The 26,551-nt window shown below is 40.7% G+C and overlaps 1 long non-coding RNA gene, 1 pseudogene and 6 gene segments (V, D, J or C); 3 read left to right on the top strand and 5 right to left on the bottom strand.

Annotated features, from left to right (window-relative positions):
• Positions 1–7,026: 7,026 nt before the first annotated feature.
• On the bottom strand, positions 7,027–7,550 carry LOC120555136. The segment is given in 2 exon segments: positions 7,027–7,391; positions 7,499–7,550. Coding segments are annotated over 2 exon segments (372 nt in total).
• Positions 7,551–9,028: 1,478 nt separating this feature from the next.
• On the top strand, positions 9,029–10,426 carry LOC120555102 (annotated as a pseudogene).
• Positions 10,427–11,235: 809 nt separating this feature from the next.
• On the bottom strand, positions 11,236–11,886 carry LOC120555152. The segment is given in 2 exon segments: positions 11,236–11,587; positions 11,804–11,886. Coding segments are annotated over 2 exon segments (360 nt in total).
• A 2,800-nt stretch (positions 11,887–14,686) lies between these two features.
• On the bottom strand, positions 14,687–15,177 carry LOC120555100. The segment is given in 2 exon segments: positions 14,687–15,018; positions 15,126–15,177. Coding segments are annotated over 2 exon segments (384 nt in total).
• A 3,242-nt stretch (positions 15,178–18,419) lies between these two features.
• On the top strand, positions 18,420–18,794 carry LOC120555178. Its single transcript, XR_005638641.1, has 2 exons — positions 18,420–18,533; positions 18,626–18,794. It is a non-coding gene; the product is annotated as an uncharacterized LOC120555178 (long non-coding RNA).
• Positions 18,795–19,570: 776 nt separating this feature from the next.
• LOC120555159 lies at positions 19,571–20,129 on the bottom strand. The segment is given in 2 exon segments: positions 19,571–19,970; positions 20,078–20,129. Coding segments are annotated over 2 exon segments (372 nt in total).
• Positions 20,130–20,877: 748 nt separating this feature from the next.
• On the top strand, positions 20,878–22,379 carry LOC120555170. The segment is given in 2 exon segments: positions 20,878–20,914; positions 21,783–22,379. A coding segment is annotated over 1 exon segment (255 nt).
• A 1,186-nt stretch (positions 22,380–23,565) lies between these two features.
• On the bottom strand, positions 23,566–24,232 carry LOC120555155. The segment is given in 2 exon segments: positions 23,566–23,935; positions 24,152–24,232. Coding segments are annotated over 2 exon segments (360 nt in total).
• Between the last annotated feature and the right edge of the window lie 2,319 nt (positions 24,233–26,551).

The following is a 26,551-nucleotide window of genomic DNA, read 5'->3' as shown; positions in this document are numbered from 1 at the left end:
CTGACAAACATGAACAATGTGGGACACAGAGGAACAAGTCATTACAACCAACTGCAATAAACATTCTGGATTTAAACACAAAGCTAAAAGTTCCTCGAGACCAATAAACTTCAACATTGTTTTACTTTTTTCTCCAGATTGTCTCTTTTATGCAGCTTAACATTTTCAGCTCCTTCAAATCTAAAGGGAAGAGAGAGGATGACGATATTCATTAAAATGACTTCAAACAGGTTAATAAAAATCATGTTGCCGTCTTGAACTTTAATGTTCATTAATTCTGTTTCAGATGATTAATGGCCTTTCTCACTCTTTGTCACAAAGACTTTAAAATGACTCTTAGGGCCCTATTTTAACGATCTGAAACGCAAGTGTGAAACGCAAAACGCAAGTAGCTTTGTGGGCGGATCTCGGGCACTGTTGCTATGATACCGGTGGGATAAATGACTCTTGCGCCCGATGCAAGTCTTCAATGGGTTGGTCTGAAGTGGCTAGGTGTGGTTTGGGCGTAACGTGAAAATAACCAATCAGAGCATCATCTCACATTCCCTTTAAGAGCAGGCGCACTTGTTCCATGGCGGATTGCTATTATGACGGCAGATTTGCCTGGCGCACGCCAGCGGGAGCTGTCCGGGATACGGCAAAGTAATAAATGCCCGTCTTGGCCGGGTGGCGATGTTGCTGCGGCCTCTCGGGCGCATCTCCTCAAGTCTGGAGAGGATTGCTGCAGCCATGGAGCTTGGGCCTCCAAACGCACCACCTGCTCCTGTTGTGCCCCTTCCTCCTCCCCCACTCCATCTCCGTCCACCCGCTCCACCAGGAGCGCATCGCGCATTACTCCCGGACCAGATCCCGCCGTAGTTCAACATCACGTCTCCTTAAGTCCTCTAATATTTCCTCATTTATGTCATCAACACATCCATGATTCATGGAAATGTGTAAAACACAACAAGCCACAAAGAATGCTGGGACTTTTTGAGGACTGTACTGTAAAACGCCTCCTGATCTATCCAAACACATGAAGCGCATTTTCAGTAATATTTTTCTTTGTAATTATGTATGGTTTTCAAAAATGTGAACTGCTGTAGATGAGAGAAGTGTATGCGCGTTGTGCACACGCTACATTATGGCCAGGCATTCGTCCCTAAAATAGCATCTGAATAACGCGCCACTGACTTTAGATCAGTTTTTTCCTGGTCAGTGGCGGAATTGTTTTCTGAAACTGCAAAATAGCACAAGGTAACGTTTGCGCCGGAACACGCCTCCTCTTTTCGCTGAACCGCCCCCGGGAGCGCAAATACATTCCCTAATTTACCGACGTGCGTCTGTGGAGGGAAAAGTCTGCTGTGCGTCGGGTGCAAAATAGGAATGATACATGCGTCGGTTTACAAAGGCAATTGCGATGAGTGCAAGATAGGGCCCATAGTATAACATGTGATGTCATGTCTTATAGAAAACCTTTGACTTGTTTTGAATGTAAATATTTATATTTTTTGTGTAGTGGCACTGTCCATAACTGCCACATCACAGTGGGTTTGATAGGGTCTATTTCTTTGATAGAAAGTAGTTCCGGGAAAAACTGTTGATAGTGAAGTCTGTGGAGTTTCCAAAGTAACCAGGACATTATTTCTACAAAGGAAGTTGCTTTAAAATCTTTCAAAAATATTCATGGAATTGATCACTATGAACAGAATTCACGTCCACTATATGTAGGTGACAGCATAAGTGTCGGTACATAAAAACAGAATTATCTGCACGGCTCCACACATATGAGCAGGTCAGAATATATGTTCTGTAGTTCTTGTAGTTTGCATGAAGTGTTTAAATGCTTGTGTCTTTTATTTCTCTTGGTAAGAGCATTTAATGAAGTAAAATATTTTCATGAACTCCAAACTGTGGATTTAACTTTTCTGTACATGTAAAAGAGGAGTGAGTGGAGCAAGAAAACCTGCTGCTGATTTGATGACGTGTGACTCTGAGATGAGAAGTCTGAGATGACGAGATGATGCATTTCTTGATGGAAGAAACCAGGAGTTCAATTTACAATGAAAGAAATCCTGGAGGTACAAGATCTCCTCTGTTTCTATTGGCTACTCAATCTTTGTAAATACAACTGTAGTGATGTGAATTTTAACATCTGATTATCATCTGATTATCACCTGATGTGTGTGTGTGTGTCCTCAGTGAAGTGTATCAGTCTCTGCAGTAGCTTCCAGCTGCAGCAGTCATTTCAGTTTCTGTTCAGTCTGACTGAGGGAGGTTTTTGTACGACGCTTTTTCACTGTGTGAACAACCACTGGCTGTTGATATAGTGACGACTCTTACAGTAGTAAACTGCTGCATCTTCAGTCTGGACTCCACTGATGGTCAGAGTGAAGTCAGAGTTTGATCCACTGCCTGTAAAACGATCTGGAATCCCTGATTGTCGAGTGCTAATACTATAAATGAGCAGTTTAGGAGTTTCTCCATCTCTCTGTTGGTACCAGGCTAAACTGTTAGAATCGTAAATATTCTGACTGGTCCTACAGCTGATGGAGACGGAGCCTCCCAGAGCAGAGCTCACTGCTCCAGGCTGAGTCACTGTGACCTGGCCTCTGGACTCTGAGGATACAGAGACAAAAACATAAAGCAGCGTCACGGTTTAGTCGGCTTCATTTCAGAGGGACGGATGTTGATAGAGGAGAGGAGTTTGATTCTCTGGACTTTACCTGTGAAGCAGCAGCAGAGGAGAGTCCAGATGAGGACGGAGATCAAAGTCATGTTTTTGATGAGGAGGATTTCTGTGTCTTCTGTTGTCATGAAGGACAGCTGTCAGTCATCCAGTGTTCAACTCTCAGGACTATAAACTCTCCCAGAGCACTGGAGCATGGTGCTGCTGATGCAAAGTGGCTCTCTATGGAAATGCTCTGACTGACTCCAACAGGGACTTGGATTACTCTGATGATGCTGTTCATCAATGGATCAATCACTTTATCAGAGTATTGATTAGGATCTTTCAATAACACTTTGACTTCTTGACAAATCTTCCATATGTTTGATTTAGACTTCCCAGGACCAGCTGGAACATATACAAGAAGTATTTTATTCCCTATGCCACACAGGCATTGAACACAGAATGACTGCATCAGAGAACACTTGTTATTTTGTAAGATTTACTCTCGTATTTTTATAGGACTTATTTCCTGCTACGTGCCCATTTGCACTATTTTATATTGTATTCTGTATATTCTGTATGTTTTAAATGGTCAACACTGGCCTCTTAACGGCTGGGAGCAGAGAGGCAGGACACATATGCAAACACACAGAGTCAGTGAACTGTAGCTGTCCTCAACATGTCATGCTGTTTCCCCCTCAGTGCTGAGAGCATGGACCTACATATTTACATATTCACATGGAGAGGATATTGAAAAGTCTGGTAGTAAACTGATCCAGTGACTTGTGGACAGTCTTGTTCTGTTTTTACTAGTTGGTAATATGGTCTTTTTTTGAAAATGATTAGTTATATTAAAATTAATGCAGGTTTGACATTTTTGGGTGCTTGTAATGTGAAGATTTCACCAAGTGAAGCAGTGATGAGTCTTTAGAGAAGGCTGAGGCCGAGGATCTCAGATGACATGCATGAGAAACTCCAAACAGAAGTTTCTGACATTAAAAATAAATTTCCGTTCATCTCCTGAATCAATGCTATTTATTCCCAGCAAGTCAATACTTCATGAATGCATAATTACCTAGATCCACTTCGAAAATTACACATGAAGATGCAACATCTTCCAGTTTCCTTTCGACATTCGAGCTGCTGTTAACCGTTAGCAAAAAGTAAATGGCTAACGTTATAGCAGAGAAATCTTGGGGTAACCCTTAGTAACAGAAAAAGCACAACCTTGTGGGTGAATGAAACCATTGATTCCTTCGTTGATGTTGTTTCATGCAAACTGTTCCGTTCTCTCTCACACACATGCAGGCACAGATTATTCCTCCATAAAGTGAGTAACTTCACTATAGAACTCTAGGACCTATTTCTGGCAGACTGCCACACTATGTTTGTGTTTTTTTTTCTTTTACATTTATCTTTTTATTTCATTTAGACATAATACATTATGAAAGTATTAAACTGCTGTGTCAGTGTTATTATGTTCAGTAGCACGTGATGAAACTTTGTAAAAAGGCATTCATGATTTGTGCATGAAATGTAATATTACTCTGTTGTCTACTGTGGTTTATATGGTATCGATGGTGCGTTGCTGTGTAGAGAGGAATCTGCCGACACTGTTTCTTGATTATAAAGGTTTATTTACATCAAAGAAATCAGCATCTTGTACAAGCTCTGCAGAGCTCGGAGAGGACCGCTTCTCAGATTCTCAGAAGTAACTCTGCCTTTTCTTTGTTTGAACATGGTATATATCTATAATATGTGTAACATAGCTGGGGGAGGAAACATTACTTTGACCAATGGCTATCATCCTTTCGGAACCAAGCCAACAAGGGCATCCCTAATTCTTTCCAGATGTTTCCAGAGAAGTGTCCAGCGAATGTAGGCTAAAGTTCATACGAGTTTCTTTGTTACCAAAAAAAAGACAAAATACAAAGTTTGTAAAAGGTCCATTAGAAGTCCAGATACTACACTACATTTGAAGATTGCATTATGACTTGTTAAAGGACTCTAAATACAAAATGTATGACTTGGGACTTGACTTGGGATTTGGTAGTCTTGACTTGGAACTTCAGTGCAAAGACTTGAGACTTACTTGTGACTTGCAAAACAGTGACTTGGTCCCCCCTCTGAAGATCATGAGGTATGATTGAAAGCTCAACAGCTACTGGATGGACGTTGTGAAGAGATTGTTTTGCTGTTTCCAAAGTCAAGAATGATCTCAATGCATTTGTTGGGTTGTTGAGTTGCATGTAGGAGAAATTGTGTTTTTGCATATACTTTATATGGATGCAGTTATAGGATTTCTTTTTTATTATTTGTATAAGTTCCAAAATGACTCCTGTTGATTCTTTGGCTAGAATCACATAAGAACATGAGATTATTATGTGAGGCGAAGTATGCAGATCTGGTGGCGGAGTGCAGAGAAAGTGGATGGAGTGTGAGGCTGTACCGCGGGTGGGAGCCAGAGGCTTTGTGGGCAGATCAACATCACGTCTGCTCAAGGAGCTGGGACTACGTGGAGCCACACTGAGCAGATCCACCAAAGAAGCTCTCTGAGGAAGCAGAGAAAGCAAGCCACTGGCTCTGGCTGAAACCGCCGAGACAAGACTTGGGGAGTAACATCTAATTAGGTTTTGTTTTGCTGCAGGGGGTGTCAGGGGAGACGTCCCTGTTCACTGCCCCGCCACCAGGAGATGTTCTGGGTTAAAAAGCGTCAATGAGCGGTGGTCCCCAGCTGAAGACCCTGCAGCAAAACCTCGCGGTATGCGGTCAGGTTTAGGCCTGCCTCAGGGAAGAGGACGCCCCTCCCATGCACAGTCCACCTCAGGCACCGTTGGAGATGCAACAGGCCAAAAGCCCAGCAGAAAGAACACCTCGCTGTAATGAATGATGATATGAATGCAGTAGCGGTTTTTGGCACGGGCGAAGCGGGCAGCCACCTGGGGCGGCATTTTTCATGACACATGGGGGGCGGCACGAGCACTTAAAAAAAAAAAAAAACGCTGTTATACTTATATTTAGGATTTACAAGGAGGAGCGGCGTGCACGGCCACGGATGTGTGTGTGTGTGTGTGTGTGTGTGTGTGTGTGTGTGTGTGTGTCAGTGTGAGCGCCAGTCCTACCAAAGCAGAGAACTAGCTCCACACATAGTTCATTATAGGCTAAGTTTTAGATATATTTGGAATATCCATTGACATATTCACATTTTACTTGAAAGAAGTTACAGTATGGGACGTCGCATAGCCTTACTGTATGCGCTGGGGTACATTTTCACATAATTTATATACAAGTGGACACCTGAGTATTATCAACCATATTGATATAAATACACCCAGAACATGCTTTTAGGGATACTGAAGTCAAATGGAGTGATAGTGATGTCATAATGCATCAACAAAATAATCTGTATTTTCTGTCTTTTAAAAACTACTATGTGCTCGAAGGGGGTCTCGCCCAGGGTGTAATTCAATTTAGAACCGCTACTGTATGAATGGATGGTGTCATCTGGAGTTAGATGTGTGATTCAGCTGTCTGTGCTCTCTCTGCAGTTGTTGGTTAGAGCAACTGGGAACAGCTGAGGATGTTCCCTAGCCTAGAAATTAGACGCACCCTAGAGGCAGCAAATTTATTTTACAGCAAGGGGGGTCTGGGCACTTGGTCAGGCCAATCACATCATGTACAGACTTGGTGGGCGGGCTTATGGCTGCTGCTGCTGGGAACAGAGGTCTTCTGGAAGACTTGGAGTTCAGCTTTTCTTTGAGAAAAGAACAAAGAACGGCACTGAAGTCATTCTTAAAAAAGGAAGATGTGTTCCGAGTTTTGCCGACCGGATATGGCAAAAACTTTGCTACCTTCTTCGTTGCTCTGCCTGGTTGTAGCGCTATCCTATTATGTGCAGAGGGAATTTGAAAGACAATCATTTATCCCGCCCCTCGGATTGAGCCCTGTCAATGGTGAGTTCCCAGACCCAACATCTGGATGTGGGTCTGGCTTGTCAGGCTAGATGTTCCCAGTAGCAGGAGGTTATTTAAGTCTGGATGCAGTGCAGCCCTCTCTCTGGCTGACTCTCCCGTCTGCTTTAGTTCTCTGCTCTGCTCCTATCAACCTTTGTAACACCCGCACACACATATTTACCACTCATGCACATTACACATGAATGACTTTACTAATATCCACAGCCCATACATTACTTAAGTTAACCCTTTAATTTAGGTTGATTTGTTTAAATAAATATCTTTTCTAAAAATTTGATCGTGGTGTGTCTACATTTTGTTGTAAAAAGTGTGTGTGTGTGTGTGTGTGTGTGTGTGTGTGTGTGTGTCCTCAGTGAAGTGTATCAGTCTCTGCAGTAGCTTCCAGCTGCAGCAGTCAGTTCAGTTTCTGTTCAGTCTGACTGAGGGAGGTTTTTGTACGACGCTTTTTCACTGTGTGAACACATACTGACTGTTGGGATAGTGAAAACTCTGACAGTAGTAAACTGCTGCATCTTCAGTCTGGACTCCACTGATGGTCAGAGTGAAGTCAGAGTTTGATCCACTGCCTGTAAAACGATCTGGAATCCCTGATTGTCGATTGCTAGTAACATAAATGAGCAGTTTAGGAGTTTCTCCATCTCTCTGTTGGTACCAGGCTAACCTAGAACTATGAACATTCTGACTGGTCCTACAGCTGATGGAGACGGAGCCTCCCAGAGCAGAGCTCACTGCTCCAGGCTGAGTCACTGTGACCTGGCCTCTGGACTCTGAGGATACAGAGACAAAAACATAAAGCAGCGTCACGGTTTAGTCGGCTTCATTTCAGAGGGACGGATGTTGATAGAGGAGAGGAGTTTGATTCTCTGGACTTTACCTGTGAAGCAGCAGCAGAGGAGAGTCCAGATGAGGACGGAGATCAAAGTCATGTTTTTGATGAGGAGGATTTCTGTGTCTTCTGTTGTCATGAAGGACAGCTGTCAGTCATCCAGTGTTCAACTCTCAGGACTATAAACTCTCCCAGAGCACTGGAGCATGGTGCTGCTGATGCAAAGTGGCTCTCTATGGAAATGCTCTGACTGACTCCAACAGGGACTTGGATTACTCTGATGATGCTGTTCATCAATGGATCAATCACTTTATCAGAGTATAGTAAATGTTAGATTTAGGGTCCCAAGGACCTGCTGGAACATTTACAAGAAGTATTTTATTCCCTATGCCATGCAGCCATTGAACACAGAATGACTCCATCAGGGAACATTTTATAAGATTTGCTCTCTTGTATTATTTATAGAACTTATCTGCTGTTACTTGCTCATTTACACTATTGTATACGTAACAGAGTTATTTAGTGATTCCACTTGCCAGGGTTTAATCATCCAATACCCAGGAGGTTTTATTGACATTCTGTATTGTGATTGGTCAGTGGGCATCTCCTCTGTAGATATATGCCCTTGTATGTGACTTAACGCGCCCCCCCCCCCCAAGCCCCGGCCCCCCGCCCCCAGGACCCCCCCCGTGCGAGGAGGGCGCGTGCCAGATGGTAGGTTGGATCGCACCCAGTCATAAGCACATTTTGATTGTTTCTTTTAATAATATTTCATTTACATGTCATGTTGATATGAGGTATAAACACTTCCGTGTGATGTAGCAATGGCTATGTATACTGTTTGAAATGCTTATTTCGTGCAATGTAAAGAAAGTACGTAGGTCATGCTAGTTAGCTTAGCATGCTAGGTCGCTAATTTGCTTTTGTCCATCTGTAATTAGAATGACTGGGTGTGTACGCTGTGTCCTACGTGGCTGACAAGGATATAATTCTTTGTTCATCAGGTACATATTATATTTTTGTTTACATATTTGTTCAATTTAATGTCATGTTGTGATATTATATAGTGCACGAGGAGCGTGCCCGTGAATGACTGGGTGTGTACGCTGTGTCCTATGTGGCTGACCAGGATATAATTCTTTATTCACCAGAATAAATCAGACCAGATTGAGAAGCAAGTGTGAAATCTTCAAATAATACACAACACAGATATGATATTGGTTACATATTTTGTATACTGTATATTCTGTATGTGTTTAAGGGTGTGCTGTGTTATGTGCATGGTATTTACGTTTGCTGTACTTTTAGAGAAGGCAAACACAAATTTCCACTGAGGGGGACACTGAAGTCAATCTAATCTAATGTCTTCTGTCTTATTTAAATTAATTGCAAGAGAATAAATTACATACATTTAACATATATTAAAACATGAATTAAGGAAATCTGCAGCACTGTGTTATTGTCAGTTCTCTTTTCATGTGACAAGATTTTACAAACAGCCTCATTTTGGTGAGTTTGTTTGTGTCAAAGTCAGAGAGCCGTGTCTCTCTACAGTGAGAGGTTTTTGTACGGCGGCTCAATGACTTTGTATCACTGTGGTACACGTTCGGTGGAGGAACCAGACTGAATGTTGGAAGTAAGTTTCTGCCCAAATACTAAAAACTATATTGTAAATATTGTAATGTTTTAAATTCTGTGTACAGTTGATAAAATATATATATATTCATGTTTTTATTTCTCCTCCTTTATCATGGAGACTAATTCAGAGCAGCTTCACTAAACATTTCTTTACACATTTCTGTCAAACTGAAATTTAAATGACTTTATGTGTGGAAAAGATAAAACTTAAAAACTGTTCTACAAGGTTCATTTTTCATTTTCGACATCAATGATAACTGTTTAAAGCAAATGAAGATTAAAATATTCAAACAATTGAACAGAGCAAAGATAAAGATCGGTATTTGAAAATGTGCAACATCTCTTTACTGTGTCATGTATTGTTTCAAAGTTTGAAAACTATTTGAACAGTTTGGTAATGATGATCAAAATCCACATGAAGAACATTTGATGTTGTCAGCTCATTTTCTGGATTTGTTTCTATTACACTAAATACTTTAAAGTAATGTATACTTAGGTTGTTGATGATTTTCATTTGGAGGTTTAAAGATTTGTCCAAAAGTTGACATTTTATTTCCAGTGTATAGTTTGATATATATCAGCTCATTGTGTAGATGATTCTCTCTGTGCTGATGTGCATGAGAGGCTTCTTAAAGGGAAGTGAAACAATGTGTGAGTGAGTGACTGGTGGAGCCGAAAAACCATCTGACAGAAACTCCTTAAAGGAGAAAACCAACTCTCACACAGTCAAGGTGTCCAAGTGTCTGCTGGTTGATTGACAGCTGTGTGGTCCCTGTCCTCTAAGCTGATTGGTGTCTCCTAGGTGATGTCCGTCCCACCCTGACGGTGCTGCCCCCCTCCAGTGATGAGCTGCTGAAGGGGAAGGCCACGCTCATGTGCCTGGCCAACAAGGGCTTCCCCTCAGACTGGAGTCTGGCCTGGAAGGTGGACAGCAGCAGCAGCAGCAGCTGGGAGGAGAGCAGGAGCCCGGGGGTGCTGGGGAAAGGACGGCAAATACAGCTGGACACGCACCCTGAGGCTCCCTAAAGACCAGTGGGAGAAGGTGGGCTCTGTGACCTGTGAGGCCACCCAGGGCTCCCAGACTCCGCTCTCAGAGACACTGAGGAGAGACCAGTGTTCCCAGTCCTGACCTGACTCACTGGGACTCTGCTACTGGTTTCACTCTGATACTGATCTCAGTCTGCTCTCTGCTTCTCTCTCTCTCGCTCTCGCTCTCGCTCTCGCTCTCGCTCTCTTTCTCTTTCTTTCATCACAATTTGAAAGTTCATCTTGTGTTGCTTGCAGTAATGCTGATATTCTCTGTATGTTAAAACAATAAAGACAAATGTATCAACTTAATGTCGTCCGAGCTTATTGATCCAAGAATGACTGCCATCATGTGTTCCTTTCTTAAATGAACATATACAGTATCAATGAAATCCTGAGAGAGTTTTTTCTCTGTAGCATTTCCATGAGATGATTCTTTTAGAAAGAAGTGATGAGATGATGTAATGCAGGTCCCATCTGCTCGGTGCAGCCTGACAGGGTTTAGCTGTGGTGTCCTACAGCAGGTATGGAGCTGCTGGGAAAGGATGAAAGTCAAACTCTGGTCAGCACCACTGTTACTGCTCTCCTTGACAAAGTCAATGTGAGAGAAAGTCAACAGATTCTTTGGGTTTTTCTCCCAACAATAATGGTCACCACTGTCATCTAATGTGTCTGATCTAAAGCAGGTAACAGGTAGATGGGAATGACCTGCTGTGCTGTGCACTTTGATACAGAAGTGGTTTTAGATCTTGTGGTAATCTGATCTCCTCAATGCATAACTTCATATCACATTAATGGTTTTAAAATTTATAAATCACTTTTGTGAGTTATCCCAAAAGTGGCATTTTTACTTTAATTTCACTTAAACACTGAAATTGAAATAAATAATTGATTTCACAGCTAAACAAACTGGTGTTTGATTTATTAACTTATCTACTTTTCATATGTAGTTTGATCTGATTTTAAAAACTATGTCAACTACACTTTTTCAAAAAGATTACTATTATAGCTTACTATAGTATGAACATTGTTTCCTGACTTTATTCTGTTATATAGACTCCAGTGTCAGTCAAACTTCTAAAGTGTCTCCGTGTATGTAGGTTTCTGCAGCTGTTGAGTCAGATCAGTTCCTCTCCAGCTGAGGAGGTTTTTGTATGACGTTGTATCACTGTGTGAACGGGAAGCTGTTACCCTGCTGACAATAATAATCTCCTGCATCTTCAGCCTGAACTCCACTGATGGTCAGAGTGAAGTCAGTTCCAGACTGAGTCCCACTGAAATGATCTGAAACTCCAGACCAACGGCTTGTAGCATAATAAATCAAAAGTTTAGGAGATTCTCCAGGTTTCTGAAGGTACCAGCTAAGGTCGTTACTAATTCCTGAACTGGCTTTACATCTGATAGAGACAGACTGTCCTGGAGCAACAGACTGAGATCCAGGAGACTGAGTCAGGATGATTTCTCCTGATGAACCTGGAAAACATGAAAAAGAGCAGAAGGGTTATTGAGACAAATCCAGCTTGGAGAAAGATGATCAACATCCAAACAGAAGAGTCTCATTTCTTTAACATGGAGAAGAGATGGAAGAAGGTAAATGCTGCTTGTTCCAGTGTTTCTCCATCATAGCAGAACATCATTGAGGTGAACCTGGTTGCATCCTGAAGCAAAGTTTTCAGAAGAGAGTCTCACCCTGAACAAGGAGCCCCAGGGTGGCCAGCAGTAGAATCAGTGACATCATCATCGTGCTGCCGGCGTGTCAGTTGCTCTGAAAGTCCTGGACAGTCACTGATCAACACTGGCCTCTTAACGGCTGGGAGCAGAGAGGCAGGACACATATGCAAACACACAGAGTCAGTGAACTGTAGCTGTCCTCAACATGTCATGCTGTTTCCCCCTCAGTGCTGAGAGCATGGACCTACATATTTACATATTCACATGGAGAGGAGATTGATAAGTCTGGTAGTAAACTGATCCAGTGACTTGTGGACAGTTTTGTTCTTTTTTTCAGTTTGTCATTATGGTCTTTTTTTGAAAATGATTAGTTATTTTAATATTAATGCAGGTTTGACAAGTTTAGGTGTTTGTAACGTGAAGATTTCACAAAGTAAAGCAGTGATGAGTCTTTAGAGAAGGCTGAGGCCGAGGATCTCAGATGACATGCATGAGAAACTCCAACCAGAAGTTTTTGACATTAAAAATACATTTTAGTTTATCTCCTGAATCAACGCTATTAATTCCCAGCAAGTTGATACTTCATCATTACCTAGATCCATTTTAGCCGATCTGACAGACTGCAGACCGGACAGCATTTGCCGGAGACAAACATGAAGAAGTGAAGTTATGTTGCTGAGTGCCGGTTGGAAATGATCACACAAAAGATAATTTTGTTTGCGTATAAAGACTAACATTTTTATGGTGGTAAAAAAAAAAGAAAATGGATGGCAATATGCAAAACATTTTTGTCGAATATATCAGACGGAGATGCAACATTTTCCAATTTCTTTTTCGACATTTGAAGCTGCTGTTAACCTGAAACATAAGAAAAGTAAATGGCTAACGTTATAGCAGAGAAATCTTGGGGTAACCCTTAGTAACAGAAAAAGCACAACCTTGGGGGTGAATGAAACCGTTTATTCCTTCGTTGATTTTGCACCTATTTCTGGCAGACTGCCACACTGTTTGTGTTTGTTTTTCTTTTACATTTTTCTTTTTTTTAATTTCATTTAGACATAATACATTATGAAAGGATTAAACTGCTGTGTTAGTGTTATGTTCAGTAGCACGTGATAAAACTTGTTATAAAAATGCATTCAGGATTTGTGCAATTTAAATGTTCTATTACTCTGTTGTCTACATTTGAAGATTACATTATGACTTGTTAAAGGACTCTAAATACAAAGTGTATGACTTGGAACTTCAGTACAAAGACTTGAGACTTACTTGTGACTTGGTCCCACCTCTGAAGATCATGAGGTATGATTGAAAGCTCAACAGCTACTGGATGGACGTTGTGAAGAGATTGTTTTGCTGTTTCCAAAGTCAAGAATGATCTCAATGTATTTGTTGGGTTGTTGAGTTGCATGTAGGAGAAATTGTGTTTTTGCATATACTTTATATAGATGCAGTTATAGGATTTATTTTTTATTATTTTTATGAGTTCCAAAATTGCTCCTGTTTATTCTTTGGCAAGAATCAGATAAGAACATGAGATTATAATGTGATATGAATGCAGTAGTTTTTTTTGACACGGGCGAAGCAGGCAGCTGCCCGTATTTTTCGTGACACATGGGGGGCGGCACGAGCACTTAAAAAAAAAAATCCCTCTGTGCCGCGAAGCACAGAAGTTGTGTGAGAAGGGGAAAGGGGAGAGGGGGCTGAAACCGACTCTGTTGAGAACTAAAAGTAGACTAGATAGTAGAAGGTCACGAAAGCAATCCAACTTAGCAAAAAAAAAAGACCCTGTTATATGGCGCGCTATTTTGGATCCACAAGGAGGAGCAAGGCACACGGCACGCACAGCCATGGGCCGTGTGTGCGTGTGTGTCAGTGTGAGCGCCTGTCCTACCAAAGCAGAGAATTAGTTGTTAATTGGAATTAGTTTTAAATATATTTGGAATATCCATTGACATATTCACATTTTACATGAAAAAAGTTACTCTCAGATGTGTCCAGTATGGGACGTCACATAGCATTACTGTATGTGCTGGTTACATTTTCACATAATTTATATACAAGTGGACACCTGAGTATTATCAACCATATTGATGTAAATACACCCAGAACATGCTTTTAGGGATATTGCAGTCAAATATAGTGATTGTGATGTCAAAATGCAGCAACAAAGTAAGCTGTATTTTCTGTCTTTAAAAAACTACTAATCGATTAAAGGTTAATATAAGGCTGGTGATAGTCTGTATTTTTTTATCAATAAATCCCATTAAAGACCCAAACCACACCCTGATAAATCGGCTTCCTCCAAAAACACATGAATGAGCAAAATCTTGTTAAAAACACATCAATGAGCAGCATGTTGTTAAGAAGTGATTAGCTAGTAGTACACAGGTCATACTGTACATACTACAGGTGGCTACAGTGCATGTAAATACGTAAGTCAAGGTGCATTCATTTGCTACAAACTGTTTGAAGACTGTCTTGAAAAATTGAAAATCGATTCTTTAACCCCCAGGCCGCTAAACACACATCCTATAGACATGTTAAGATGTTTTCAGTAGAAATAAATGGGCTTAGGAATGTTGGAAAGTATTGAGAGACAGCTTTGGTCTTTTCATGTGTTATAATAAAATATAACTGTTTGTGCAGATTTTTTTTTTTTTTTGGTAAATAAATATATTTTGTGAAACTTTATGATGCTGTGTCTCCCTTTTGTTGAATCAGGTCGTGTGTGTGTGTGTGTGTGTGTGTGTGTGTGTGTGTGTGTGTGTGTGTGTGTGTGTGTGTGTGTGTGTGTGTGTCCTCAGTGAAGTGTATCAGTCTCTGCAGTAGCTTCCAGCTGCAGCAGTCAGTTCAGTTTCTGTTCAGTCTGACTGAGGGAGGTTTTTGTACGACGCTTTTTCACTGTGTGAACACATACTGACTGTTGATGTAGTGTTGACTCTGACAGTAGTAAACTGCTGCATCTTCAGTCTGGACTCCACTGATGGTCAGAGTGAAGTCAGAGTTTGATCCACTGCCTGTAAAACGACCTGGAATCCCTGATTGTCGAGTGGTAGTATAGTAAATGAGCAGTTTAGGAGTTTCTCCATCTCTCTGTTGGTACCAGGATAAAAGGTGGTTGCCGCTCCAAACACGAACATCCTGACTGGTCCTACAGCTGATGGAGACGGAGCCTCCCAGAGCAGAGCTCACTGCTCCAGGCTGAGTCACTGTGACCTGGCCTCTGGACTCTGAGGATACAGAGACAAAAACATAAAGCAGCGTCACGGTTTAGTCGGCTTCATTTCAGAGGGACGGATGTTGATAGAGGAGAGGAGTTTGATTCTCTGGACTTTACCTGTGAAGCAGCAGCAGAGGAGAGTCCAGATGAGGACGGAGATCAAAGTCATGTTTTTGATGAGGAGGATTTCTGTGTCTTCTGTTGTCATGAAGGACAGCTGTCAGTCATCCAGTGTTCAACTCTCAGGACTATAAACTCTCCCAGAGCACTGGAGCATGGTGCTGCTGATGCAAAGTGGCTCTCTATGGAAATGCTCTGACTGCCTCCAACAGGGACAGGGGGTTTCCTCTTCAGTGCTGAGAACACTGACTTTATAGATTATTCACGATATAATGCATAAAGAAATTGAGAAATTGGATTGGTTTACATTGGCAATTTGGGTGAAGTTGATTCTGTTGAATTACTAAAACATATTAAACTGCATAGTCTTCATCACGCAGTTAATGTGCATTTGTGTTCTCATTTGAGATGCATACACACAATTACTGGTGTGAAATGTAGAAATTAAAATACAAAACGACAGATTCTACCAACAAGGATCTGTGCACTTGTTTTATTGATGTAAAATCTTCTTTTCAGTGTTGACAGAGAATGAGAGAACACTTGTTTGAGTATGTAGACATTTCAGTAATCAGCCCTAATGCAGAACATCTGTTTCCCTCAAACAAGCCCTGACAAACATGAACAATGTGGGACACCAGAGCCGGCCCTAGACCTTTGGGGGCCCTATGCAAAATTTGGTTGGAGGCCCCTTTGACCATTTTAAGTAAGGCCTAAAGAAAAGCAATGACTACCTAATAACTATACGGTACAATTTATTATTATATCTACTATGTTTGATGTCTAACAGAAAAAATGATGATACCACTGAGCTGAGTGGCAGTGCAAGATTGAACACACACTGATGAACTTGCTGAATAAAAATACTGATAAAGTGATTTTCACTGACCAAATATAAATGTTTAACTGACAACAGTTTAAGAGCCACAAGCATATATATAATTTAAATTAAATAGAGCAAATAGAATAACATTTAAATATTTAAATGTTCGAATTTTTCAAATAAACAAAACAATAACATCTAAAACACCACAAACAAGATCAATAGTAACAATAATAATATATAACTGGCAGTTGTGACAGCCTCAGCTTTCGAGATCCTGTGTATTACAGTTTCTCTCATTGAATTGACCATCACAACTGAGCTCTGAAGCCACAACTCCAGAACAGAAAGCATGGCAGAGGCACCTTCATTGAAGGTGGAGATGGTCATACTTGCTGCTGCCTCAAGCTTACTTTCCCCACAAAACAGTCCCCTCAGTCAGCCGATGGTGAAGCTAACTAACCAGGCTCCCATCAGCACTGGTTCATAACAACACAACAGAACTAAACTAATTATGAATCATTCAAAAGACCAATATTTAGAACATTGGAGAAAGCAAACAAAGTAGACTAAATTGTTATTTGACCCAACTAGGTCAGACAGAGATGCATTTCCTCCTCCACTGGGAAAAACTATCTTCACTAAGATAATTACACCTTGGAAAAATAGCCAAAAAAATAAAACTTCCCAAAGTTAACACCAGAAAAGAAGCTGGTAGTTCTCCTAGGAGAGGAAACAGCAGCTCCACTGACAGCTTAATATGGATCTGTCTGCCACAGCCTGAGGGACTCACAACCACTTAGGATCCTAAAATTACAATTTGTTTAGTAGCCTATTATATAGTAATTATATTATACAACCATTTTAACTGTTGTGTAATGTAATTGTTTTGTAATATAGTGTTGTATCGCGATCAGTACAGTGTAGTATATATGTGACACATATGACATATAGGCTTTATGACTTTCTGTAAACTGCGTTGAGAGAGAGAGGGTCTGATTACCTCTGCTGTCTGAAATCTCCTGTTTTCTGAACGACAGTTTACACATCGACGTACTATGTGAAGGCATTTCATCATCTGCTGTCTTAGTGTGTAATCCCCTTTTGTCTTCTTGCTGATAACAACTGTTTTCGTCTTCTCTGAGGTGATTTTCGACCGTTTTCGACGCACTTCTTTCGACATTCTGAACTACCGCGGAAATGTCAGAGCACGTCACGTGACGATTCTGAACGAATCACGTTGTCAGAAATTGTCATCAGCCAATGAGATTGCGCATTTTGAGTTAAATCCCCCCTTTTTACTTTCACGATTGGTTGCTGATGAAAAGGAAATGACCATATTTGGATCAGACAGCATTGTAGAGGAGAGAGAGAGTGTCAGTACCCGATCCGTTCTGCGCATGCGCAAGATGCGCTGTGGTACCAGGATTTACGACACTACCCAATCTGTTCGCATGCTAGCCTCCAGCTAACGTTAGTTTAGCTAATAGCTAATTCGGCAGACCGCTAGGTGATTATAGCAGTCTGCCGTTAGCCTCCACCGGGACGCTAACGTTAGTTTAGCTAACAGCTAATTCGGCTAACCGCTAGCTGAGACAGCATGTAAACTTTAAAAGACCCTCAAAATAAAACTTGGAAATAAACGTTAACATATATAACAGCTGTTAGGTCAGTTCTACTTGTGGTCATTTAAAATACAATCACTCAATACTTGTCTTTATTGTTATTACTGTAAAGTCTTAATTTAGCTGTAGCCTGCTTTTCCCATATATTTGACTTAACGTTATTTTAGACTGAATCTAGTTGTCCGTTCTGCCTGCACGATCCGTTCTGCGCATGCGTTATTTTAGACTGAAGGCTGTCGGCTAGCGGTTAGCCGAATTAGCTGTTAGCTATCCCGGTGGAGGCTAGCGTGGAACAGATTGGGCAGGTCGTAAAACAGTATTATCATCTGCGCATACGTCATGGCATACGTGTCATCTTGCACATGCGCAGAACGGATCGGGTACTGACAGAGCTTTTCAACAGTATATGTCATGACGGGGTGCAGACAGCGATCGCGCAGCAGCGGGATGATTTAGAACGCCAACTAGCTAGCAGTGACTCTAGGGGGCCCTCTGCTGGCCACGGGGCCCTTTGCAATTGCAAAGGTCGCTTAGTGGCTGGGCCGGCTCTGTGTGACACAGAGGAACAAGTCATTACAACCAACTGCAATAAACATTCTGGATTTAAACACAAAGCTAAAAGTTCCTCGAGACCAATAAACTTCAACATTATTTTACTTTTTTCTCCAGATTGTCTCTTTTATGCAGCTTAACATATTCAGCTCCTTCAAGGGAAGAGAGAGGATGAGAATATTAATTAAAATGACTTCAAACTGGTTAATAAAAATCATGTTGCCGTCTTGAACTTTAATGTTCATTAATTCTGTTTAAGGCTTAAGGCTGGAGGATCTGCAACCACTCCCACCTGTGTCTCATCTGTAATCTGCACACCTGGCCCTGATCATCACCTCTCCACCATTTAAGCCGTGACCTGACATCCATTCTCTGCTGGATTGTTAGCCTCACCAGTACGTTTGCGTGAGTATCAGTTAGTAAGTTTGAGAAGTCTGTTCTGCTGTTTTGTTTGGGAAGTTGTGCTGTTGCTAATCTGCCTGTTCCTCTGCCTGCAGTTTGGCGACCTGGGAAATCCTCTCCACCTCTGCTGGGCTGTCTACTTCACCATCATTATTGGACCTGCGTGTACCTGTCAGCCGACCCACTTCCACCACTGCCTCGCTTGCTGGACTCCTCTGCTTCCACGTACAAAGCCTAATAAAGACTCCCCTTTTTGCTCATTCTGTTCACCTTGTCCTCGTTTGCTTTTGGGTTCCTGTCCTAGTGAATCGTGACAAGCAGGACACGCTTTTAATTCATAAGATTTAACAATCCAGTGTTAGGGACAGATCAGATGGCCAGAGACTTGCAATTTGACTTGGACTCATTAGAAAAGACTTGAGACTTGACATGGACTTGAGCTCATTCGACTTGGACTTCCAAAAAATGACTTGTGAACATCTCTGATGGACCTACATATTTACATATTCATATGGAGAGGATATTGAAAAGTCTGGTAGTAAACTGATCCAGGGACTTGTGGACAGTTTTCTTTTTTTTCCTGTTTGGTAATATGGTCTTTTTTTTTTTTTCGATAATTATTCATAATATTAATATTAATGCAGGTTTGTCATGTTTGGGTTAGAGCAACTGGGAACAGCTGAGGATGTTCCCAGTAGCAGGGGGTTATTTAAGTCTGGATGTAGCTCTGCACTCTGCTGCAGCTTTGCTCCTCTCCCGTCTGCTTTAGTTCTCTACTCTGCTCCTATCAACCTTTACAACACCCGCACACATGTTGTCCACTCATGCACATCACACAAACTGACTTTACTGATATCCACAGCCCATGCTTTAATTACTTAAGTTAACCCTTTAATTTAGGTTAATTTGTTTCAATGAATATCTTTTGTAAGAACTTGATCATAGTGTCTCCCTTTTGTTGTAAAATGTGTGTAGAAGTGTGTAAATGTAAATATAAAGTGTGTGTGTGTGTGTGTGTGTCCTCAGTGAAGTGTATCAGTCTCTGCAGTAGCTTCCAGCTGCAGCAGTCAGTTCAGTTTCTGTTCAGTCTGACTGAGGGAGGTTTTTGTACGACGCTTTTTCACTGTGTGAACACCCACTGGCTGGGAATGTGAAGACTCTGACAGTAGTAAACTGCTGCATCTTCAGTCTGGACTCCACTGATGGTCAGAGTGAAGTCAGAGTTTGATCCACTGCCTGTAAAACGACCTGGAATCCCTGATTGTCGAGTGCTAGCACCGTAAATGAGCAGTTTAGGAGTTTCTCCATCTCTCTGTTGGTACCAGGATAAATGGTTCCCACCATAAACCTTCTGACTGGTCCTACAGCTGATGGAGACGGAGCCTCCCAGAGCAGAGCTCACTGCTCCAGGCTGAGTCACTGTGTACTGACCGCTGGACTCTGAGGATACAGAGACAAAAACATAAAGCAGCGTCACGGTTTAGTCGGCTTCATTTCAGAGGGACGGATGTTGATAGAGGAGAGGAGTTTGATTCTCTGGACTTTACCTGTGAAGCAGCAGCAGAGGAGAGTCCAGAAGAGGACGGAGATCAAAGTCATGTTTTTGATGAGGAGGATTTCTGTGTCTTCTGTTGTCATGAAGGACAGCTGTCAGTCATCCAGTGTTCAACTCTCAGGACTATAAACTCTCCCAGAGCACTGGAGCATGGTGCTGCTGATGCAAAGTGGCTCTCTATGGAAATGCTCTGACTGACTCCAACAGGGACTTGGATTACTCTGATGATGCTGTTCATCAATGGATCAATCACTTTATCAGAGTATAGTAAATGTTAGATTTAGGGTCCCATGAACCTGCTGGAACATTTACAAGAAGTATTTTATTCCCTATGCCATACAGCCATTGAACACAGAATGACTGCATCAGGGAACACTTGTTATTTAATAAGATTTGCTTTCTTGTATTATTTATAGAACTTATCTGCTGCTACCTGACCATTTACACTATTGTATATTGTATTCTGTATATTCTGTATGTTTTTAATGGTGTGCTGTGTTATGTGCATTGTATTTACCTTTGCTGTACTTTGGGAGAAGCCAAAGACAAATTTCCACTGAGGTGGACAATAAAGTCAATCTACTCTAATGTCTTCTGTCTTATTTAAATTAATTACAAGAGAAGAAATAATATAAATTTATCAATTTAAAATCTGCAGCACTGCGTTATTGTCTGTTATCTTTTCATAACAGCCTCATTTTGGTGAGTTTGTTTGTGTCAAAGTCAGAGAGCCGTGTCTCTCTACAGTGAGAGGTTTTTGTACGGCGGCTCAATGACTTTGTATCACTGTGGTGGACTTTTGGTGGAGGAACCAGACTGAATGTTAACTGTAAGTACATTTGACTCCTTTAATCACTCACATTTTATGTTTTACGTTCTATTTGAACATCATAATTCTAAAGCCTACTATGTTTTGTCAGATTTTTTAAATTTAATATATTTGCATCAATTCTTGATGGCTTCAGTGTCGTTAACCCGACAAAAAACCACTCCGATGAATAATCTTGTTGCACTAAAACTTTCTAAAGTCTTATCAGTTCGTTGAAGAAAACTACTCAACATTAGTCTGTGTGAAGAAAATATTTGTGAAAGTTAAAGTTTTTATAATCTGGCTCAAGAACTCTGCCGATAATCTTTGGTTCAGTGTTTGATGTGAATAAGTATTACTCCATCTTTCTCCCAGAATAATGATTTTGAAGCTATTCAACATATTTTTATGAGAATTTTATGAGTTTGAAAAAGTAATCCAGTAGTTAACAATATTTATTTAGATGTTTTCAGTAATGAAGGCTGACTGTTCAGTGATGATTCTTGCTTACATGAACAGAACAAAGAAATCTCATTAATGAGGTTTTCGTTTAGGACAAGAAATGTGTAAGAAAGTTAAAACAGTAAAAGCCTCACAATCTCCATCTTATGTGGATTATTTTGAACTATTAAACTCTGAAAGTTTAGTAAAAGAGAGACAGTTTTAACTTTTTATCTTTAGTACTGAAACCTGTCTGTTGTCACAGTTCAGCAGCGATGCCTGTCTGTTGCCATGGTTACTGAGCTCAGAGAGGGAAGTGAAACATTTTAAGACCAGTTTGATCCAATCTGAGGAAGAGCAGCAGAACTAGTAGCCTCCTCTGCTGCAGCCAACAGGCTAGAGTTTAGTTGACCTCATATCAACTTTATTAATCTCTCTCTCTCTGCAGTGGGTCGAGCCGGCCCCACCCTGACGGTGCTGCCCCCCTCCAGGGAGGAGCTGCTGAAGGGGAAGGCCACGCTCATGTGCCTGGCCAACAAGGGCTTCCCCTCAGACTGGAGTCTGGCCTGGAAGGTGGACGGCAGCAGCAGCAGCAGCTGGGAGGAGAGCAGGAGCCCCGGGGTGCTGGGGAAGGACGGCAAATACAGCTGGAGCAGCACCCTGAGGCTCCCTAAAGACCAGTGGGAGAAGGTGGGCTCTGTGACCTGTGAGGCCACCCAGGGCTCCCAGACTCCGCTCTCAGAGACACTGAGGAGAGACCAGTGTTCCCAGTCCTGACCTGACTCACTGGGACTCTGCTACTGGTTTCACTCTGATACTGGTCTCAGTCTGCTCTCTGCTACTCTCTCTCTCTCTCTCTCTCTCTCTCTCTCTCTCTCTCTCTCTCTCTCTCTCTCTCTCTCTCTCTCTCTCTCTCTCTCTCTCTTTCTTTCTGGCATCAGACCAATTTAATAGTGTTCAACTTAAAATAGCGATGTTTCATTTGTTGCAATAATCCTTATGCTGTTAATGCTGTAAGACAATAAAACATGATTCATAGAAAAAAGTCTGCATTTTTATTTAACAACATTTTCCTTCACCTATATGTTTATATATAGAAGTTTATAAAAATAAATCTTTATTTCAGACTCAGAAGTATGTCCATATCAAGAGATGTATAAAAAAATATAAAAAATATACATACAAAATACAACACATCTATCATTTTAAGAATTTGTGTGCAAGCGGTCATGCCAGTGTTTTCTGAGTTTAGATGACATAACCCATATCTCAGTAATATTTATGGTGATGGTATCATTAATTAACTCCAGGATTACATCATAACTCTTTCAGGCTGACCTGACAGTTTCTCTGTTTAACATTATTATCTGAATTTAGGTATGAACATGGTGTGAATGGGTGGATGAAAGGGGGACATTTTTATGAAATTATTTAAAAATGTATTCTTTGTTACGCAATACAGTTGTTAGGATGCATGTATATCTTCACCTGAGATAAATCAGGATTCCCATTTTGTAAATGTTTCATTTGTATCAAAACAATATGTAAAATCCTGTCAATATCTGCAAACCTTTAAATGAAAATTAGAGTCTTAGAGTTTGAAATGAATACCTCAATAATAATAAAAACTAAAAATGTCAAAATATCAAAGGTCTACACAAAGGTGCATTGATTTTACATAAAATACTAAACCTTATATCTAATATATGAAACTTAATATGAAACTGATGGAAACCGTCTTCCTGTAATACATTATTTTTACCGTTTTACTGAAAGGAGTCTTAGCTTGTCGGACAACTGTTGATGTGTTTCAATAAAATCTAACTTTAAACTCTTTAATTAGTTTAATTCTAATTATTATAGTTATGTTTTGAGTTAGAATGATTTCATCCAATTTAACATTTAATGTAATTGTTGAAAAACTCAGTTGTTTTAAAGATAATCTGTCAAGAGACTGAAAAAAAAGATTTGGCATTATCTGAATAAATCTAAATTATTATGTCAATATTTCACCACCAGTATTACCCTGTCTCATTAATTGAGAATTAATCTAATTTACTCAACGTTCATTGGACCTGACTTTGAGGGCACTGCTTCAAAACCTGCCAGAACAAACATATCAATAAAATTACTTACTTTTGGAAATTCTATATGTGCATGATTGTGTTACACTTTTCTTCTTCTTGTATTTGTTATACTGTATTAATATATATGTCTAGTGTTGTTGTTTCTGTGCAGCTGTTGAGTCAGATCAGTTCCTCTCCAGCTGAGGAGGTTTTTGTACGACGTTGTATCACTGTGTGAACGGGAAGCTGTTACTCTGCTGACAATAATAATCTCCTGCATCTTCAGTCTGAACTCCACTGATGGTCAGAGTGAAGTCAGTTCCAGATCCACTTCCACTGAAACGGTCGGAAACTCCAGCGTGACGAGTTGTAGCATACCTAATTAAGAGTTTGGGAGATTCTCCAGGTTTTTGAAGGTACCAGTGAAGGTAGTTACTAATATCTGAACTGGCTTTACATCTGATAGAGACAGACTGTCCTGGAGCAACAGACTGAGATCCAGGAGACTGAGTCAGGATGATTTCTCCTGATGAACCTGGAAAACATGAAAAAGAGCAGAAGGGTTATTGAGACAAATCCAGCTTGGAGAAAGATGATCAACATCCGAACAGAAGAGTCTCATTTCTTTAACATGGAGAAGAGATGGAAGAAGGTAAATGCTGCTTGTTCCAGTGTTTCTCCATCATAGCAGAACATCATTGAGGTGAACCTGGTTGCATCCTGAAGCAAAGATTTCAGAAGAGAGTCTCACCCTGAACAAGGAGCCCCAGGGTGGCCAGCAGTAGAAGCAGTGACATCATCATTGTGGTGCCGGCGTGTCAGTGGCTCTGAAAGTCCTGGTCAGTCACTGATCAACACTGGCCTCTTAACGGCTGGGAGCAGAGAGGCAGGACACATATGCAAACACACAGAGTCAGTGAACTGTAGCTGTCCTCAACATGTCATGCTGTTTCCCCCTCAGTGCTGAGAGCATGGACCTACATATTTACATATTCACATGGAGAGGAGATTGAAAAGTCTGGTAGTAAACTGATCCAGTGACTTGTTGACAGTTTTGTTCTGTTTTTCCAGTTTGTTATTATGGTCTTTTTTTTGAAAATTATTAGTTTTATTAATATTAATGCAGGTTTGACAAGTTTGGGTGTTTTGTAATGTGAGGATTTCACAAAGTAAAGCAGTGATGTGTCTTTAGAGAAGGCTGAGGCCTACAAAACTGTTTTGCCTGATACATATTTTCTGTTTAACTGTAACATTACATTGTTGTTTGCAGTACACTTTTCAACCACTCTCAGCAGATTACTTTCTCTCTAGAACATTGTAAATGTAGATATGAGCCTATGAAAGACAAAAGAGCTTTAGATTTAGAACAGTGTGTACATCACATCCAAAAATTTACTATGAAAAAAGTTTTTGCCATTTGATGCAAATGCTTCATTTTGAGATGTGTTGATGGCATTTTGAATGCAGTGTTTCATTTTGAAGGAGATGTGAGGCATTTAGCATTTTGTGTGTGCCGTTTTGAGAATTGTGTAAAAGTAAATTTTGAAAAAGGAGACATAGTTGTGAAAACGGTGTAAGCTGTTGGTAAAAACTGTAAGCCGATTCGACAGACTGCAGACCGGACAGCATATGCCGGAGACAAACATGGAGAAGTGAAGCGTTGCTGAGTGCCAGTTGGAAATGATGACACAAAAGATCATTTTGTTCGTATGAAGACTACATGGTGGTAAAAAAATAATGGATGGCAACATGCAAAACACTTGGGTCGAATCATTCAACATCTTCCGATTTCTTTTTTGATATTTGAAGCTGCTTAACCTAAAATCTAAGAAAAGTACATGGCTAACGTTATAGCAGAGAAATCTTGGGGTAACCTTTAATAACAGTAAAAGCACAACCTTGTGAGTGAATGAAACCGTTTATTCCTTCGTTGATGTTATTTTATTTTATGCAAACTGTTCCGTTCTCTCTCACACACATGCAGGCACAGATTATTCCTCCATAAAGTGAGTAACTTCACTATAGAACTCTAGGACCTATTTCTGGCAGACTGGCACACTATGTTTATGTTTTTTTTTTTTCTTTTACATTTATCTTTTTATTTCATTTAGACATAATACATTATGAAAGTATTAAACTGCTGGGTCAGTGTTATTATGTTCAGTAGCACGTGATAAAACCTGTTTAAAAAAGGCATTCATGATTTGTGCAATTTAAATGTAATATTACACTGTTGTGTATGACTTGGAACTTGACTTGGGACTTGACTCGGACATCCAAAACAGTGACTTGGTCCTACCTCTGAAGATCATGTGGTCTGACTGAAAGCTCAACAGTTAATGGATGGACGTTGTGAAGAGATTGTTTTGTTGTTTCTAAAGTCAAGAATGAACTTTTGGTCTCAGTGTATTTGTTGCGTTTTTGAGTTGCATGTATGGGAAAATGGTTTTTTGCATGAACTTTATATAGATGTGATTATGGATTTATGTATTATTTTTTTGTTTCAAGTTGACTCCTTGGTTGTTTTGGCATGAATCTGATAAGAACATGAGATTGTAATGTGATCTGAATGGATGGTGTCATCTTGAGTTAGCTGTGTGATTCAGCTGTCTGTGCTCTCTCTGCAGGTGATGGTTAGAGCAACTGGGAACAGCTGAGGATGTTCCCAGTAGCAGGAGGTTATTTAAGTCTGGAGGCAGTGCAGCCCTCTCTCTGGCTGACTCTCCACTCTGCTGCAGCTTTGCTCCTCTCCCGTCTGCTTTAGTTCTCTACTCTGCTCCTATCAACCTTTACAACACCTGCACACACATATTTACCACTCATGCACATCACACAAACTGACTTTACTGATATCCACATCCCATACTTTAATTACTTAAGTTAACCCTTTAATTTAGGTTAATTTGTTTGAATGAATATTTTTTGTAAAAACTTGACCATGGTGTGTCTCCCTTTTATTGTAAAATGTTAAGTGTGTAAATGTAAATATAAAGTGTGTGTGTGTGTTTGTGTGTGTGTGTGTGTGTGTGTGTCATTGAAGTGTATCAGTCTCTGCAGTAGCTTCCAGCTGCAGCAGTCAGTTCAGTTTCTGTTCAGTCTGACTGAGGGAGGTTTTGCACGCTTTTTCACTGTGTGAACACATACTGACTGT

This window comes from Perca fluviatilis, unplaced genomic scaffold (genome assembly GCF_010015445.1).
Source record: "Perca fluviatilis unplaced genomic scaffold, GENO_Pfluv_1.0 PFLUV_unplaced_scaf_2, whole genome shotgun sequence".
Lineage (NCBI taxonomy): Eukaryota > Metazoa > Chordata > Actinopteri > Perciformes > Percidae > Perca > Perca fluviatilis.
This window is presented reverse-complemented; position numbering and strand designations above follow the sequence as displayed.